The sequence below is a fragment of the Antennarius striatus genome, chromosome 9 (assembly GCF_040054535.1).
Source record: "Antennarius striatus isolate MH-2024 chromosome 9, ASM4005453v1, whole genome shotgun sequence".
Lineage (NCBI taxonomy): Eukaryota > Metazoa > Chordata > Actinopteri > Lophiiformes > Antennariidae > Antennarius > Antennarius striatus.
The window spans coordinates 12,360,240-12,377,594 of NC_090784.1; the positions used below are offsets into that span (position 1 = coordinate 12,360,240).

A 17,355-nucleotide genomic window follows, 5' to 3' on the forward strand; every position below is an offset into this window, starting at 1 on the left:
TCCAGAACTCTGGATGTTACAAGTTAAAACAAGAACCAATGGAGTCACAGACTGCAACATCCCGCGACACCCCTGAATTCAAAATTTTACCCCGACGTACTTGCATAGATCAAAGATCAAAGCTAGTGCTCTCTCCATTGTCTTTCTATCTTATCCAGTACCTGACTGTACAAAAGTTAAAATTTGACCTAGTTTTCTCAGGGTCAAGGTCATCGTCTCATTTTCATCCCCTTTGCTGCCCGAGTAATGTGTTTTTTGTTTCATCTAGCTGCAACAGTTGCGAAGGTATTTGGTGGGCTAACGGGCGGACGGAAAAACAAACATTGACAATTACATCACTGCTTTGAAGCGGGATGTAACAACAAAATAACTTATGCAGCGAGAACTGATTTACGTAAACTTATGGGGAGAAATTAAGAACATAAATTTCCTGGGACAAAATTAAATCACTGCAAAATAATGGTATGTCAAAAATCAAAAGCAGTAACAATGACTTAACAGATTGCTTTCCTGTGTGCACGGATTGTTTGTTTCATTAGGAATTTTTTACAATTTACCTTATCACACATCTGTTACATCCTAGCTTGCCGTTATTGTCAGACAAACTGCACTAACTATTACATGAGATCTCAGGCTCCAAGTGTAATACGTCCATCTATCACTGCAAACAATTCTATATTCTAATATGCTACATTGACCAACACATAAAGGGAGTTTCAAAATACAGTTTAATTCAGCATATACCACTTTCTAAACAACTGACAATGTTGGAGAAAACACACAAAGTATCATGAGACATTTCTATAGCACATTCTGGTCATATTAATAAGAGTACAAATTTTAAAAAAAACAAAATAAAAAGAAAACCATAATACAATACTTTGTGATTCCAAACATTCCGACTGATAAACTTAACTGATTTAAATGCATGGTGAACAGTATGGGGATAAAAACTTGGCAAACCCATTTCTCTAGTTTACTCGGATAGGAACTCCACTGTTTGCATCAAATGTCACAAGTCATTTTACACTGCTAGATCTTTGAAAGCAACCCGGAGAAAGCAAGCAGGTATTATATTCCTGTAGCATCAACCTAAACAAGCGGATATTTGCAAAATACCTGCCAACTTTAATCTCTTGGTCCATCACAACATATTATTGACGTTAACTGGGACAAAAATTGGACGCATCACTCTACTTTTATCAAGTCGTTATAGGAACAGATGACGTGACTTGATAAATCATCTCAGCAGGTTTGTCTGGTTCATCTTCAACGATGTAGCAATCATCCTCAATATCCACTTCCATTTTGCAATTGACAGGGACAACCCCTTTGTCCAGATCGGTAGCCAGGACTTGGCTATTCATTACTTTTCCAGAGCCTGGAATCCCGAGCGTTTGTTGATTCATCTGAGCAGGACTGAGGTTTGCCACTGGGGTGACTCGGTGCAGTTTGTAGTGCTGTTTGCTGCCGTGCATGTGCCGCGCCATGAATTCCCGCGCTTTGACACACTTGTGCCTCTGAAGCAATTGAGCTGTTTCAAATGAGATATGACAGACTCGACACATGAACCCTGCTGTGGATGTTTTTGTTGGTTCGCCCCACACACCTGAGGCAGAGTTGATGGGTGTCTTCAACTTCCTGGAGGGAGTGACAGGAAGCCTGTTACCATTTATGTTAAATTCAAAAGAATTTGGACTCTGGCGCTTTGCTGGAAGGCAGAGAGAGATACGAGACTGGGATGCACTGGGATTCTGACTGTTCAACTGTGAGAATGGAGTGACATGAAGTCTTCGTTTGTTTTGATGGCATTTTTTGAAATTTAAATTTTTTAACTGCAGGGTGGAAGCAGCATGAGGTGCCATACTGACTCTGCCTGCTGGACTCTGCTTCAGACTTTTCGGCTCTAGATAAGAAGTGGTCTGAGGTCTGCTAGCACTCTCAGTTCGACGTCGGTCTACAAAGACTTGATTTGGCCTTGCAGTGATTATTCTGAATTTAGTAGCGTTGCTGGGTGAGTTACAAACATGGAAGCGAGGCACTAACTTCTTGCTGGAGAGCAAAAGCCCGCATCCTATACAGCCAGAGACTTTATCTGTGACATGGATGTTGTGGTGGGATATAAGTGAGAACTTGGTCACAAAACACTGTCCGCATTTACCACAGATATATGGCTTTCCGCGATTAAATTTGCACTCCATTCGCAACAGCACCACTGGCTGGTAAAGTGTCCAAAGATCTACTGTTGGTGCACCAACATCTGCAAAAATATTCTTCATCTCTGTCGATGAGGAGTGCATTGGATTTGTTTGTAAAGATGCTTGGGACAGAGGGGGGTACAACTTAGGCACTTGTGAATTCTTTGCACACTGCTTGAGGACTTGCGGCTTACTGGGAACTTGGATTTTAGGCTTCACTGGCAAAGAAACAGATGGCACTGCAGTCACTTTGGGTGGCTTCCAGACAACCTCGCCAGTCTCCAGTCTCTTCAGTTGCTCCTCTTCCTCTTTGCGCTTCTCCATTCTGCGTTTCTTTATTGTTCCATGATCGAGCACTTGGTGCCCTGGTTCATGCGTTGTGCTGTGTTCCAGCATGTCTTTATATTCAGTGAACTCGGTTCCACATGAACAGATGAAACTCATAGCACAGCACACATGTTCTTCAAGGCATTTCCGACTTGAAAATATCTGTTCGCAGCTGAAGCAAAATCGACCAGCATTCATCAAGTCTCTACCTAGGCCATCGTCCATAGGTCTGTCCAGTTTGTGCCTTTTTCTATCCATGATTAGGCTACAGTTGTAACCTGCTGGAGAAAGGTGATTGAATAAATTAAAACATTCACAGAATTCAACTGACACACTCAAAGCATTTACAGTATATCTCATTGTTAACTTTGATGATCGACTCAGACATGTATGTTAATGATAATATATGAAACAAGTGCAAAAAACAATCAACTGGCCTTGCTTCCGGTTGGTTGAAGACGTCCACCTTTCACCCAAGAGACTTCTTCAGGACTGAGCCCATCTTAAGCAAGGCCAGTTGATCCTTTTTTGCTCTTCTCTATTCCTCTCGACCTGGATGAACGAGGACCTACACAGACTTGTATGGAACTGAGACTCCGCCAGTTTTTAAAGCACTTGGAGCTTCAGTTGAACGCTTGATGTCATTTATTAGCCTGTGAAACAACACGAGATCCCCGACAGCTTAGAAAAGATGACTTACAGATGACTTCATGTACCGTTCACCTTATACATTGTGAAATACATACGCGGCCAACAATACAATTATGTCATATACCCTTATTCCCATGCAACTCAATACGTGGAAAACGTGTTTGGTTGCTCTCGTCTTGCGATGGATGCTAGCTTGTTTAGGGCGCGCGTAAATTGCTACTAGTAGGCTAGTGCTAGCAGTACCTAGCTAGCTCAGAAGCAACAACATTAGCTTACCGTCCGTGGAAAATCAAAGTCCAGCTAAGGATGAGTCAATATCCTGGTAGGCGCTAAAGATTGCTTATTGCAATTTGTGGGACATGAGGAATCCCACAAACTTGCCGGTGTTTAACACGAGCCCACTTAGCCCATCAGGCTCCACACAAAACCCGAAGCCTCCATCTTCTTCTTCTACGGATGCTGCTATTCTGCGGGCCAAACGTCATGACTTCGTCGTTTTACTGACTCCTACCGGCTGGATGTCCGATTACACCAAAACAAATGTTCACCTGTCAGTCCTTTGTCAGACTCTGTTATGTTGACTTTGTTATTTTTACTGACTGGAAAAAAAATCAAAATAAAAAACGAAATAGCCTCCATTAATCGGCTGATAAGGAGTGTGTTCAAAGTCTCAGAAAATAAATGACTAAGTGTAATTGAGAACATGGACCTAAGGGCCTAAAACCTTTCATTTTGAGGACTGTTTCGGTGTAGCCATTCAAAATTCAATAGTACAAGTCTACTGCACCACTGAGTCCATAGTCAACTCCTCCATCACCATCTGGTACTGCCGCTGCCAACCAAGAGGGCAGATTGAAGTGCCCCGCTCTGCTGAAAGGGTTGTGGGCTGTGATCTGTCATCTTTCCCGAATCTGAGCGTTTCCACAGCCCCGAGCTCAATTAAACACCCGTCTTTCTGGCTAGAGGCTGCAGCCGACCACGATAACATTTTACTCCACTAGAACAGATTCCTCCTGACTGCAGCTGACCTGATTAACAGAAACTAACAATGCCTTTTATCCTACCCCAAGAACACGTGTAAGGGTTCCACGTCACATACGTGTTGGAAGAATACACACATTATTTACTAATCATAATTTTAGGAAACATAAGTATGTCATTGTAATAATCAAAAACCATTCATAAAAACAGCTACATACTCTGCAAATGATCTAAATGAATTTTACCTTCGTCTTCCTACATGATCAATGAAAAACAATGCATTTCCAGTTATATGGCTACATCTGAATTAAAGTTCAGTCAGAGTAAATATACCTCTGTGCTCGCAATACTATTACCCCTCAACTTTGCACATTAATACTTTTCAATTAAGCAAAATAGTTTTTATTAACATCCCATTCTAGGCATTTAAAACATGCAATTTTGTTAAAAAGGAATACTTTATATAAGAGAAAACTAAAAAATCAACAATATATGTACAAGCATTTTTTAATTAATATTAAACACCCTGCTTGACTAAATGACAATGACTAAATTAAGGGAGTTATTTCTATTATTTAAAATGCATCTCTCACAAAGCAAGGCTATTGATTACTTGAGTAATTGTTAAGTTACAGCCAGGTCATGAAGCACGGATAAATGCAAGAGAAGGTAACATTTGCTACTTTCCAACCCAAACTGCAATTATCCAGTTAAATGTAAAACACAACTCTTAACTAAGACATGTACACAACTTTTAACATAACAGCTTCTTGCATTAATCCAGCTTCTTTTACCTGTTCCTTGAAACGCCATAATTACATAAAATCACATGTGTATTTCACGCACTGGTAAGTTTATTGACACCAGGAACAACATTGTACATCACAGCAATCTTTGTGATTTGTTTGATTACCAAAGACTTACAAACATTTACTGTTTAATGATGTGTTATAAAAGGATGTTTCTTAAAACTAAATTGAACATTTCTTTAAAATGCTTTTTTTTTGTTTTATCAGTGTTTCTCTACTCTAACACACATATCAGAAAACAGCAAATATGGCTGTACAATACCAAAAATAAAAGCTGGACAGAACAAAAAAAAAGAAGAAAATAAGTTGATTTAGTTTGTTTTGATCTGAAATGCATCACATCTATTTCAAAAAATAGCGTCATTAAGGACTCAGCTGTTCTTGAGTATTTGGCTGAGTGTTTCCGACCAAAATCCGATGAATTCTCCTGCGGTGGTTTTTGAGTGATTTAAGGTTCGGATAGGTTCCCTGACAGACATCACAGCGATAGGTTTCAGTCTGTTTGTGAGAAAGCAGGTGTTTTTGCAGACTGTCCACAGTGCCAAACCAGCGAAGGCAAACAGGGCAGCGCACAGGCTTGATCGCAGGCTTGCATGCCCCACTCCTCTGGTGAAACAGAAGACTAATTGTGTTTGGGAAGTCAGAGTTGCAATGGGAACAGTGATACGTTTTGGCTGGGTTTGCTTGTGAATTTGTGGCCCGCAAACCTTTGCATCGATCCCAGGAAAGATGTCTTTTCAGCGAGCAGCGAGAGGCAAAAGTGTTGCCACACCGTGTGCATACAATCCGCTGCTTCTTTCTTATGTTATGTGGAAACTGATCTGCTTTAACAATTTGCTGCTGTGGAGGCTGCTGCACTGACGGAGATGGCTGCTGCTGAAGTTGCTGTTGCTCAAATCGAAGTAATAGTGGTTGTGATCGCTGCGGTTGTATTCCCTTCAGTAGTTGATGCCGTGGATGCATGTGGATCTGCAGATGAACTTCATAGTCTGCCCAGGAATTAACTGTCTCTCCACAAGTTGGACATGTGTAGGATTCCTGTGCGTGTTTCTGTAGGTGCTCCAGGAGAAGACTCGGAGACGTGAATCCAGCTCCACATTCACAAGTCACCCTCCTTGGAAGCACAGAGGGCAGTGACATGATACCCCAGTTGACTCCATCATTCTCCTGCCTTTGACAGTCTGTTGAGCTGTTTGATTCACTCTGCTGTACAGTCTCTCTATCCATATTGGCCATTGTTTGTCGCAACTGGCACTTGTTTCTGTGAACAACCATGTTATCTTTGCGATTAAAGGTCTTTCCACAGACAAAGCAAGGAAACAAAGTGGCATTTAATACATTGGCACCTTGACTACCCGTCAGTGTTCCTGTCCCAAGTCCACGCGGTCTGAAACCACAGAGCCGCAGATGGCGTCTCAACGTAGACGGCCGGCTGTAGGTTTTCTGACATCTGCTACACGGATACCGCTTCACACCATCACTGATAAAATAACGGAGGCCATGGGGCACAGTCTCTTCATTTTTGAGTGACACAGATTTAATCACATCTATTCCATTACCAGTTTTCTCTGTAGAGCTAAGTTCTTCCACTTCATCATCCAAGGGCATGGTCCACTGTCCTTCATTACTGTCGTGACTGTCCATGTCTTCTGTATCCCAGATATTGTCTTGATTTTCTTGCTGGATTGAAGCCCCACCCGAGGAATCCTTCTGCAGCTCCATCATAGAAAATTTGGGTGAAAAGTTTTCTTCTGGATCCATCCAGGCCAGCTTTGAAGGGGAAGATTGTTCTGCATTAACAGGTATCAACTCTTCTTTGATAATACGATCAGCATCAGTACCCACTGCAACACTCTTAGAGATCTGAGGTACAGACTCTGCATCGGTTTTGGCTTTAAGTGATCTTAATGACAGCATTTTCGGAATGGAGAAGTTGGCCCTCTGAGAGGCCGCCCCACTAGGGCCCTGACACTTGTGGTTTTTGAGATTCCACCTCCGTGCATAACTGTGCTTGCACAATGGACAGAAGAAAATTTTTCTTGTGCTGCTTAGACTATGGAATGGCACTAGCTTTTGGCCCATTGATGACTTGTTTTTAAAAGACCTTGACAGTACTCCCCCAGGCATGCATAAATGATTGTCAGGTAAAGGCATCCGGCCAATAATCAGCTGTTTGCAACGACGGCAACATTTGATCCTCTCTTTTTTGTGTAAGAAATGATGCTCTGTCAGTTTGTCCAGGTTTTGAAAAACCCGGCGACAGCGGCCACATTGATATCTCCCATATGTACCATTCATGTTGGGATCCTTGAGTTTCTGGCGAGTTTCAAGAACCACAACAGGTGAGAAAGGCTTGGTGAGAGAGACTATCTTCTTTCTACTTGAATCCAGAACTCTGCTGATGGATGGAGCTTTTGTCTTTATACTTGGTGTTATAAGCAGCCTCCTCAACTGTGCGACAGACAGGTCGTTGTTGCGGGACTCCCCAGCTCTAGGTCCGGGTGTCACATCAACAGAGAAAACTTCTTGTTTGGTGGTAACAACGTTGTTGCTTTGATTTGGAGACGGAGGAGCGTTAAAGCGTGTCATGTACGCTGATGCCAGCAACTTCATCAGATGGTTTTTGCTGGGAACGTTCTCACCATTGGCTCGGTTGAGAACTGATTTTGTTTGGTCTTGGAAGTACATGCTCCCGGTCTCATCAGATATTTGCTCTGCTGTCGTTGACATGTCCTCAAATTCTTTCACGTCATCTTCTTGACGGCATGGAGAATGGCCTTGAGGAGTTACTATGGCAACGTCATCCTCCAGGCTCACATCTGTTTTACGGTCTGTTAGTGTGGCTGGGGACCTTGAAGTTGAGGGGCGATGAAGGTCAAAACCTGGCTGAGTGGTAAAACATGCACTATTATTATCCACAGTGGGCAGTTGGTGAGAGCGCTTATGCTCCAACATGAGACTGAAGTCCTGAAATTCCTCTCCACAATCACAAATATAAAAAGAAGGTGAAGGACTTGGAGGCAAACGTGTAGGTGAAGTCTGGTGTTCATTGGACGCGTCCACGCTTGAAAGCTGTGCTTCATGTGGACTTTTGTTCAACTGTGGAGGGGTATGGACTTTGGAAGGTGCGTCAGCATGGGTTGCCTGGTGGACCAGAAGGGACGCTAATCCATTGAAGGTGGCTGAACATGCGACACAACGATACACCTTGGATGAAGAAGTGCTTCCCTGAAACCCAAGCATCTTGGAAGTCACTCATATACGCAGGGCAGTTTCCTGTAAGTAAAACACAAAAATAAACTGATGTCACCAAGTCAAAAAGAACAGTTTTAAGACATTCACAGCAAAAAAGGATTTGTTTTACCTGATGTGTGACTAATTTGAAACCCACTGTTTTATACAAAGACACTTTCATGTTAATTTCATTTAAATACGGAGATTCATTCTAAATATGATGAAAACTTGTAGTGGATAGAGTAGAACGCAGTGCAGCTGTGGCTTTAAATTATTTTCATTCTACATTCCAGTGCTGGATGTCATTTAACAAGTCTTTCAAAGTACGATAGCATTTTGAATGCAAACATAACATTTTACGATCCATCTAATTACTGTGCTTTTATTTGTCACTAAAAGTTGGCCACAATAATCCTTAGTTAAAAACTTGATTTAAAATCAAGATATATATATGGTTTGCTGAAGCTTTAAACTTATTATTTCTAAATACAGTAAGGATGAATTAATGAAAGAATCACTACAGCATACAGAGTAGAGCTGGTCTGATAAATGTTTTTTTCCAGACTGGGCAAATGTGAAAAGTCTAAGACGCTATGAAGCGACGCTATGTCCCACGTGTAATATATTGTGTGCATCAAACAAATCAAACCAAACAAATTGAGGAATCACTTAAATACAAATAGAAAAAATAATTAACATAATTAACCAGGGCTGCGCTTTATCACTAATTCTGTTTGTGATTTTCATGGACAGGATATCAAGGCATAGTCGCGGTGAGGAGGGGTTACAGTTTGGTGGCCTGAGGATTGCATCGCTGCTTTTTGCAGATGATGTGGTCCTGTTTGCGTCATCGGCCTGCAACTTGCAGCATTCACTGCTCCGGTTTGCACCAGAGTGTGAAGCGGCGGGTATGAGGATTAGCATTTCCAAATCTGAGGCCACGGTCCTTAGCAGAAATCTGGTGGACTGCATTTTCCGAGTGGGGGATGAGGTCCTTCCACAAGTGAAGGAGTTTAAGTATCTTGGGGTCCTGTTCACGAGTGAGGGAACAATGGAGCGTGAGATTGGACGGAGAATTGGGGCAGCAAGAGCAGTATTGCAGTCACACTGTTGTCACAAAGACGGAGCTAAGCCGAGAGGCAAAGCTCTCTATCTACCAATCAATCTTCACTCCTACCCTCACCTACAGACATGAGCGATGGGTCATGGCCGAAAGAATGAGATCGCGGATACAAGCGGCTGAAATGGGCTTTCTCAGGCGGATAGCTGGTGTCTCCCTTAGAGATAAGGTGAGAAACACTGCTGTTCGCGAGGGGCTCAGAGTAGAGCTGCTGCTCCTTTGCATAGAAAGGAGTTAGTTGGGGTGGTTTGGGCATCTAGTGCGGATGCCTCCAGGACGACTCCCTAGGGAGGTGTTTCTGGCACGTCCAACTGGGAGGAGACCTCAGGGCAGATCCAGGACCAGGTGGAGGGATTATATCTCAATACTGGCCTGGGAACGCCTTGGGATCCCCCATTCAGACCTGGTGGATGTGGAAAGGGAAGTTTGGGGATCCCTGTTGAAGATGCTGCCCCCGCGACCCGACTACGGATAAGCGGTGGAAGATGGATGAATGGATAATTAACATACATGTAATATGAGTATTCAATTAAAATTCACCTAGTTGTATAAAATAAAACTAGAGGAATATATTTAGTGATACTTGTGTTTTCAGTACACATCAACATATATTATCTCTCTATAGTCTGAGAAGGAATCTAAAAGATGTGATGCACACATCTATTTACATACCACTGCGACTGAGCAGTATCTTCAAATTAATCATGAATATTTCCATATGCTTAATGAATGATTATTGAATTTTAATGTTTTCTTTTCTTCCTCTGGATAAATCCTGAACACGACCGTCCTCAAGGAGTGGTCTGTGTCCTTCGGGTGCAGGCAGACTGCTGTCGGCTCTCCTGTGTTGAGTTTAATGCGGGTGGAGCACAGGAGTACAGGTCACATTTTCTGTACAGGTCACTGTTTCTGTCTCAGCGTGTAACAGCAGTCCATCTGCACCTGAGACACAGGCCACTTCTCTGAGGACAGCAACGTCCAGGTTTCATCAGGGAAGATCAATGGTTTGAGAAGGGAGTTAAGGAAGCCATTTTTGTCAGACTGGAGAAACCATCTCTGAATACAGATGGATGATGAAGACAAGATGAGGTTGAAAATACCATCTAACATCCAGAATGCATTACTGACCTCCTTCCCCAAAAACCACAAAAAGCACACACCTGGGTAAAGCTCACCATAACGGCTCACATGAGGGTGGGACGACTCCCTTATGAATGGTAATAACCCCTAACCAGACTTATCCTCTTGGTGGTGTGTATTCCCCTCTAACAGGATCTGGACCAGTCAGAAGCCTTTGGGAAACCTAAAGTAAGTCCAGTTGATTCTTCTTTGATCATAAAATGACTATTTTTTCAGACAGTGCATAAGTGCACACGTTGGAAAAGTTATACATTAAACAGAATTAAAACAGACCCCCCTAAGTAAGTGATTGTAGGTGTCTGTTTCAAATAATTTTTGGCTTACTGCCATCGCGTTATAACGGAGTGGATCATTTGTAAGAGCATTTTCACAAATTTGTAATAATTGGAGATTATGTGGAGGAAATCTGACCTCTTTCCAACATGACTAGAAGTTTGAACCTGATAATAATGGAGACACACCAACATAACACAACACCAACGTCCACTGTGGGGAAACGGGCTTTTTGTCACTAGTAACACCCGAGAAAATGTCAACAAGCACAACCACAAACGACTTAGTGATATCAGTGGTCATAACCACTGCTATGAAAATGAAAGCGAACATCCAGATTCCGTTACATGCTAACTTCATTTGTTAGACGGATCCCATCCAGTGGTTGTTATGGTTATGACGGCTTTACAAACAGCGTAACGTCAATTAAAAGCTAATCATTTCACATGAGCTCTTATGTTGCTGCATTAGCTAGCTCGCCCTCAGAGCTCATAGATGCCACCCTGGCATGTTTGTTAAACCCGGGCTGCTGGCTGGTCCGGTGATCCCAGAGGGTCTGCTGGTGGTAGTCAACCCGAGGGGGTGGCCACGTTCCCCGAAGAAGGCCGACGAACGCTAAACGTTAGCGGGCTAACCGTGACCCGAGCAGCTCCTCCACAACAACAACCGCTTTACCTCTCTGTCCTCCTCTATCCGAGGGGCGTGTTTCTCCAAGAAGACGAGCCACAGCGGTGCGCGGAGAAGCTTAACTAGGCAGACATCTGCCCCAACGGACGACACGGACTCTCCTCAGGAAGAACACGGATCCTGTCAGCTCTCTGCTGGACAGAAGTGATGCTACGGATGGAGCAAAGGGCCACAGGTCGAGGCTGAGACAATCGCAGCTGCAGCGGGCGCGGGACGGAAACGCGGCAGTTCCGATCGGCGCATGCGCGCTCAGGCCCCCGAGGAAACGTGGTGGGCAGTGTCTGCGCCTTAGTGGGTTGGCGCACAAGCTCCGCTTGCGCAGATTTCTCCCGGCTTTCACTATACTCACTGCTGTATATCCATACCTTGTGTTTTATCTCGGTTATCTACATTCTGTTGATGCTTGTAATGAAAATCTGTCCTTATAAATGCTGGGCCTATAGATGATATCTTTTGAAATTAAATTACTTGTGCTCTATTATTATCATCATCATCTTTCTTATTATACATTCATGAATTATTATTATTATTATTATTATTGTTATTATTATTATTATTATTAATAAATTAGAACTTAACAGTGGCTCAGTGGTAGAGCACGCAGATATCCAACGTTCCAAGATCAGCGATTCGATTCCCACTTCCGCCCAAAACCACTCTGAGTGTGAGCTGGCAGTGGGCGCCCTTGATATGGGCGCCGCTGTCATATAGCGCATCGTAACTTATGAGACAGTACGCCCTTGTTACTCGCGGTTCATGCGTTCCAGGAACCACACGCAAATAATGAATTCTGCGATATAGCAACAAACTGTCTTTATGGTAATTTAAACATTTATGAACCCTCCCCATACTGATATTAAACCACCTTCTATCTATATTACCTTTTCACACACTCTGATCAACTGTTTAAAGCACTTTTGTGTCTCACAGAAGTCGAAGTCGAAGACTCACGGAACGTAGCACACTTCTGGATCCCGTCCGCCAATAGAATGCACATACGTTATCATGTGACTGTGTACCAAAAATCCACGATGAGGTGAAGTAGCGAGTGTTGATGCGTGAATACGTGAGGGAACACTGTATATTTTGTTTGGCCAAGGTCCCCACTGATCATAAAAAAAATAATGCCAACAAAAAGTTTGTTTAATTACGTAGTTCAAATAATACCCAAGGTTCATTTTAACTTTCCTGTCCCTTTAAGAAGAGCACTTAAGCCACCATTAATCTTAAGTACACTCTCAATGTCTCCATACAGGGTCTGAAACCTTGTAGAGTGTGCCACAAGTACGAGTAATCAACTCCATAAAAAGCTTTTTCTTGGTCTATAAAAATAAGACCAAGTCCTCTGTTCAATAAACCCAAAAGTTCCAAAACATTACAAATTAAATGTACATTATCCTTGATTAGCCTACCCTGTACACAGCAAGTCTGATCAACATGAACAACCTGCTCCATCACTTTTTGTAGCCTGTTGGCCAAGACCTTGGAGGGGAGTTATAATCTGTGCAAAGGAGGTTGCAAGTTTCCTTTTCTTGGCAGGAGCACGAGGACTGTCGTCCCACAGCTCATCATGCTTTCCCTGAGCGCGCAGGAGCACGAGGACTGTCGTCCCACAGCTCATCAAGCTTTCCCTGAGCGCGGAGAGCAGGTATCCACCAATCATCCACCAGAATTCTTTGTAGAACTCAGCAGGTAGGCCATCTAGGTCTGGAGACTTACCAGGTTCCATCCCCTGCAGGGATTCAGACAGCTCTTGCAGGGTAATGTCAGCATCTAGGTGGCAGTTTTGTTCCGCCAACACACTCGGCAGACCAGACAGAGTGAAACAATTATTCAGAGAAACCTGCTGCGTATCTACTGATTTCTGCACTGTCCTCCAGCACCGTACCCTCCAAAGAAGAAGAAGAAGAACTATACTTTAATATTCCCCGTAGAGAAATTATTTTCACTCTTTTATATATTTCAGCTCTGAGCCCCTTCTTGTTCACTATGCTGATGGACAGGCTGATAGATTAGATTTGACAGGAATCTCCATGGACTATGATGTTTGCAGATGACATTGTGATCTGTAGTGAGAGCAGGGAACAGGTGAAGGAGAAGCTAGAGAGGTGAAAGTTTGTCCCGGAAAGGAGAGGAATGAAGGTTAGTCGCAGTAAGACAGAGTACATTTCTGTGAATGAGAGGGACCCAATTGGAATTGTGAGGTTACAGGGAGAAGAGATCAAGAAGGTGGAGGATTTTAAGTACTTAAGTTTAACAGTCCACAGCAATGGAGAGTGTGGAAAAGAGGTGAGGAAGCTGGTACAGGCAGGATGGAACAGGTGAAGAAAAGTGTCAGAAGAGTGATAGACTGATGTTGTTTGGTCTAAAGACAGTGTCCCTGAAGAAAAGACAGGAGACAGAGCTGGAGGTAGCAGAGATGAAGATGCTGAGGTTCTCTTTGGGAGTGACCAGGATGGATAAGATCAGGAATGAGTACATCAGAGGGACAGCACATGTTAGAGGTTTTGGAGATAAAGTCAGAGAGGCCAGACTGAGATGGTTTGGACATGTCCAGAGGAGAGAGAGTGAATATATTGGTAGAAGGATGCTGAGTTTTGAACTGCCAGGCAGGAGGCCTAGAGGAAGACCAAAGAGGAGGTTTATGGATGTAGTGAAAGAGGACATGAAGGTAGTTGGTGTGAGAGAGGAGGATGCAGAAGAAATGGTTAAATGGAGGTAATTGATTTGCTGTGGCGACCCCACATGAAAACAGATGTATTGGTTTTATTACTCAAGCGCACCCAACATACTCAAAAATCAACGTGGTGACAAAACGACTTTGTGTTGGCAATCATGGATTGCGCTGGGCAAGCATTGTGAAGCCGTAGATGAATGTTAGCAGGCTAACTGGAGAAAGAGAGCTAAGTAATTGTAGGATTGGGAAAGGAGCTAACGTTAAAGGAAAAGGCACCTGTCAAAAGAGAAAGTGGAAAAGAAACTTTAGAGAAGTGAGACTTCTGTTAGCTGACTACATGAACAGAACTGTATGTAGTTACTTAAAGACTGTTTTCTTCAGATGCCTGCGGAGCATTTTGGAGCATTTTGATTGTCCCATTCCAAATGGCATAGCTGGACAGACTGTTCATGCTAGCCAGCTAGTTTCACTCAGAAATCGTTGCCGTTTTCTGTGTCATTCCTGCTTTTTGGACTTTCTGCTCAAAAACACGAAAATTGTTGGGACAGTCCATGTATAGCTAGTGATGGGCAGATGAAGCCCCATGAAGCATTGAAACTTTTCATCCCAAAAGCTTCATGAGGCTTCATTTGCTCTACTACGACATCTACTGGATGCTAAAATATCAGTTGGCATGAGTTTGAAGTGTGTGACATTTTGCAGAAAGCCTGTGAATAAAAATGTCAGCAAAATAAGGAAGTACGCAAAACATATATATTTTAGTGATGGCAGTACACTGTGTGTGTATAAAAAATAAAAAAATCAAATAAATCTATTAATAATTCCTGTAGGGAAATTACTTTTAACTCCAAATGCTTGCACATGTTACAGTGCACACACACGCACGCACACACACACACACACACTGGCAGCATGGAAAATGATCATCACTGTACAATAAACATGTAGTGAGGGGAGGGTGGTTGGGGTTGGGGTACGGACAATGATTATGCATTTGTAACGTTGAGGTGTAGTGTCAATATGCTTGGGTCGTATCATTGGTTTTTATTTAAAAACATTTTTGCTCACTACAGCAGGTCTTCGGTGATTTTTTTTTTTCCACACAATATTTAGAAAAGACCCGCCTTACATTGCTGTCAAAACTCGTGGCACAAACTGAACCACCACCTGAATCGGGCCATGTCCACACGTAACCGCATAAGTGCTTTAATCAACACGTTTATAATCAAGAACTCTGAGAACGGGCCGTTCCTCCTGGAGGACGACCTCCATCACAGAGTTTTCCCACCAGCAGGCAGCGCATCGTGGTCTGACCCAGAACTGGTGTCGGTGAGGGACATGAATGAATGAATATATAAACTTTATGACTAATAAAGAAAGAAAAAGACGAACAAAATAACCAACTGTTAAGAATATTTATCAACGTATCTTCGACGTGGTTTGAGAGGGGAGTGAAAGAATCCATCCATGTCAAAGTAGAGAAGCTATCTCTGAACAAGGGGGAGGGGGGGTATGAGACATTACCTTTTGCCTATTTACAATCAGGTCCTTGCCTGAGCTTTTCTCCTCTTGCAATGGGCTGGCAAGTCTGGTATTTGATTACTGAAGCGTGAATACATTTTTTATCCTTTCTACTCTTATGTCCTTACTGCTACAGTTTAGATGTTTTAATATTTCCTTTATTGTTTGCTGTGTTTTTCCTTGTTTGCTGTGTTTTTCCTTCTTTTACAATATTTCTAATGTCTCCTCTGCAGTGTTGTGCAGATTCAGCCACTGCACAGACATTTTCCTTGAGGATTTCCAGATACTTGATGGCATCCATCTTGCTGCAGGAGTCCAGTGCCTAAGGAAGCAAAGCAGCCCCTCAGTATTACTAGGATTCACAATGGATAGGACACTTCTTTCAGCATAGGTTTCATTCTTCCCTCTGCAAAGCTACTGATCCATAGAGCCAAAATATTACAATTTTGTTTCAATGCATCACAGAAAAGCATGTTCAAATTTGTTCCCATCCGGATAGTTTTCTCATCCGGAACACAATTTTTCTTTTGAGTGAACAACGGTCTATGTTTTTGCTTTTTAGGTATACAGCTCTTTCATAGAGACGTGACTGCGGTGGACAGCTGCTTTCTTATAAATGCATTAGTTTTCATGAATTTTAGTTGCATATCAATCACTAAATTGGATAATATTACATCACTTTGTACACTGAAGAAAAATGGCAAGTCATTACAGGTAGAAAACAGAATAACGTGTGGAACCTCAATGACCAACAGAGCTGGAATGACCAACTTGCACATGTAATGACTATTAATTTCCTAGTATCAATTTTATGTTGAGGAGAAATACTAATAAATAACATGTTCACTGAATGGCAAATCATGCATCAGGCTATATTTCAACTACAATGCATAGGTTACAATTAGTCTTCATTAATCTGTAATTCATATGTAGGGACTTTTTGGGGATGGGACTCATATTTTACAATGGAACTCGAAGTTTTTGCATATTGATATATTCAAAATAATCCTTCTAAGATATGGATTGATTTTTAAAAAATAAAATTCTGACTGGGGGCATGGTGTTGCAGTGGTTAACACTGTTGCCAGCAAGGCGGTTCTGGGTCCAATCTGCTCTGTGCAGACTTCGCATGTTCTCCCCATGTCTGTGTGGATTCTGTCTGGGTTTTCCCGTTTCCTCCCACCTCCAAAAACATGCACTTCAGGTGAATTGGCCAGTCTCAAATTGTCTGTAGGTGTGAGTGTGTGCATTTCTATGTCTGTCCTTCATGTGGCTCCGCGGTGCACTGGCTTCAATCTACTGGGATAGGCTCCAGCAAACTCCATGACCCACGAGGAGGAAGAAGAGTCCTTTTTCAACATTCTTGTGGATTTATGCACTCATTTCTTCTATATATTCTAACATGCGTATGTGCGTACAGGCCCCTGAAACAAACACACACACACACACACACACACACACACACACACACACACACGCAGGGGTCCTAAGGCAGGAAAATACAGTATATTTGCAATGAGAGGTAGAGTGGTAGGCAGTGCACCAAATGAGCAGCTTGTAAGGGGACGGTGCTTTGCTCAAGGGCACCTCAGCAGTGCTCAGAAGGTGAACTGGCACCTCCCATTGCAAAAACAATAGAACGTGAATGAATTCATTACTTACTGATCATCAACACCATTCAAATGAGAAAAGGATTAGGGTTAGGGCTCAGATCATAAGGTGGTATTGCTGTCTAGG

The 17,355-nt window shown here is 42.7% G+C and overlaps 2 protein-coding genes and 1 long non-coding RNA gene across 5 annotated transcripts in view; all 3 read right to left on the bottom strand.

Annotated features, from left to right (window-relative positions):
- Window positions 1-732: 732 nt before the first annotated feature.
- Window positions 733-3,615, bottom strand: LOC137600936 (uncharacterized). 3 transcript variants are annotated; one of them, XM_068322850.1, is made up of 3 exons: window positions 3,453-3,615; window positions 2,963-3,178; window positions 733-2,803 (listed from the first exon to the last, which is right to left on the bottom strand). In XM_068322850.1, exon 3 carries the CDS (start codon window positions 2,781-2,783, stop codon window positions 1,203-1,205), a length of 1,581 nt encoding a protein of 526 aa, XP_068178951.1. In that variant the 5' UTR covers window positions 2,784-2,803; window positions 2,963-3,178; window positions 3,453-3,615; the 3' UTR covers window positions 733-1,202. The 3 variants fall into 3 exon arrangements, with proteins under 3 accessions (XP_068178951.1, XP_068178952.1, XP_068178953.1); XM_068322851.1 differs by lacking the exon at window positions 2,963-3,178; XM_068322852.1 differs by lacking the exon at window positions 2,963-3,178 and having other exon boundaries at window positions 733-2,806.
- Window positions 3,616-4,647: 1,032 nt separating this feature from the next.
- im:7147486 (zinc finger protein 425) lies at window positions 4,648-11,687 on the bottom strand. Its single transcript, XM_068322849.1, has 2 exons — window positions 11,409-11,687; window positions 4,648-8,242 (listed from the first exon to the last, which is right to left on the bottom strand). The coding sequence occupies exon 2, from the start codon at window positions 8,207-8,209 to the stop codon at window positions 5,330-5,332; it is 2,880 nt and encodes a 959-aa protein (XP_068178950.1). The 5' UTR covers window positions 8,210-8,242; window positions 11,409-11,687; the 3' UTR covers window positions 4,648-5,329.
- Window positions 11,688-15,131: 3,444 nt separating this feature from the next.
- Window positions 15,132-17,355, bottom strand: part of LOC137600937 (uncharacterized) — a 30,616-nt gene continuing 28,392 nt past the window's right edge. Inside the window, exon 4 of the long non-coding RNA XR_011037009.1 lies at window positions 15,132-15,940. This is a non-coding gene — a long non-coding RNA (uncharacterized lncRNA). The remainder of the gene's footprint in view (window positions 15,941-17,355) is intronic.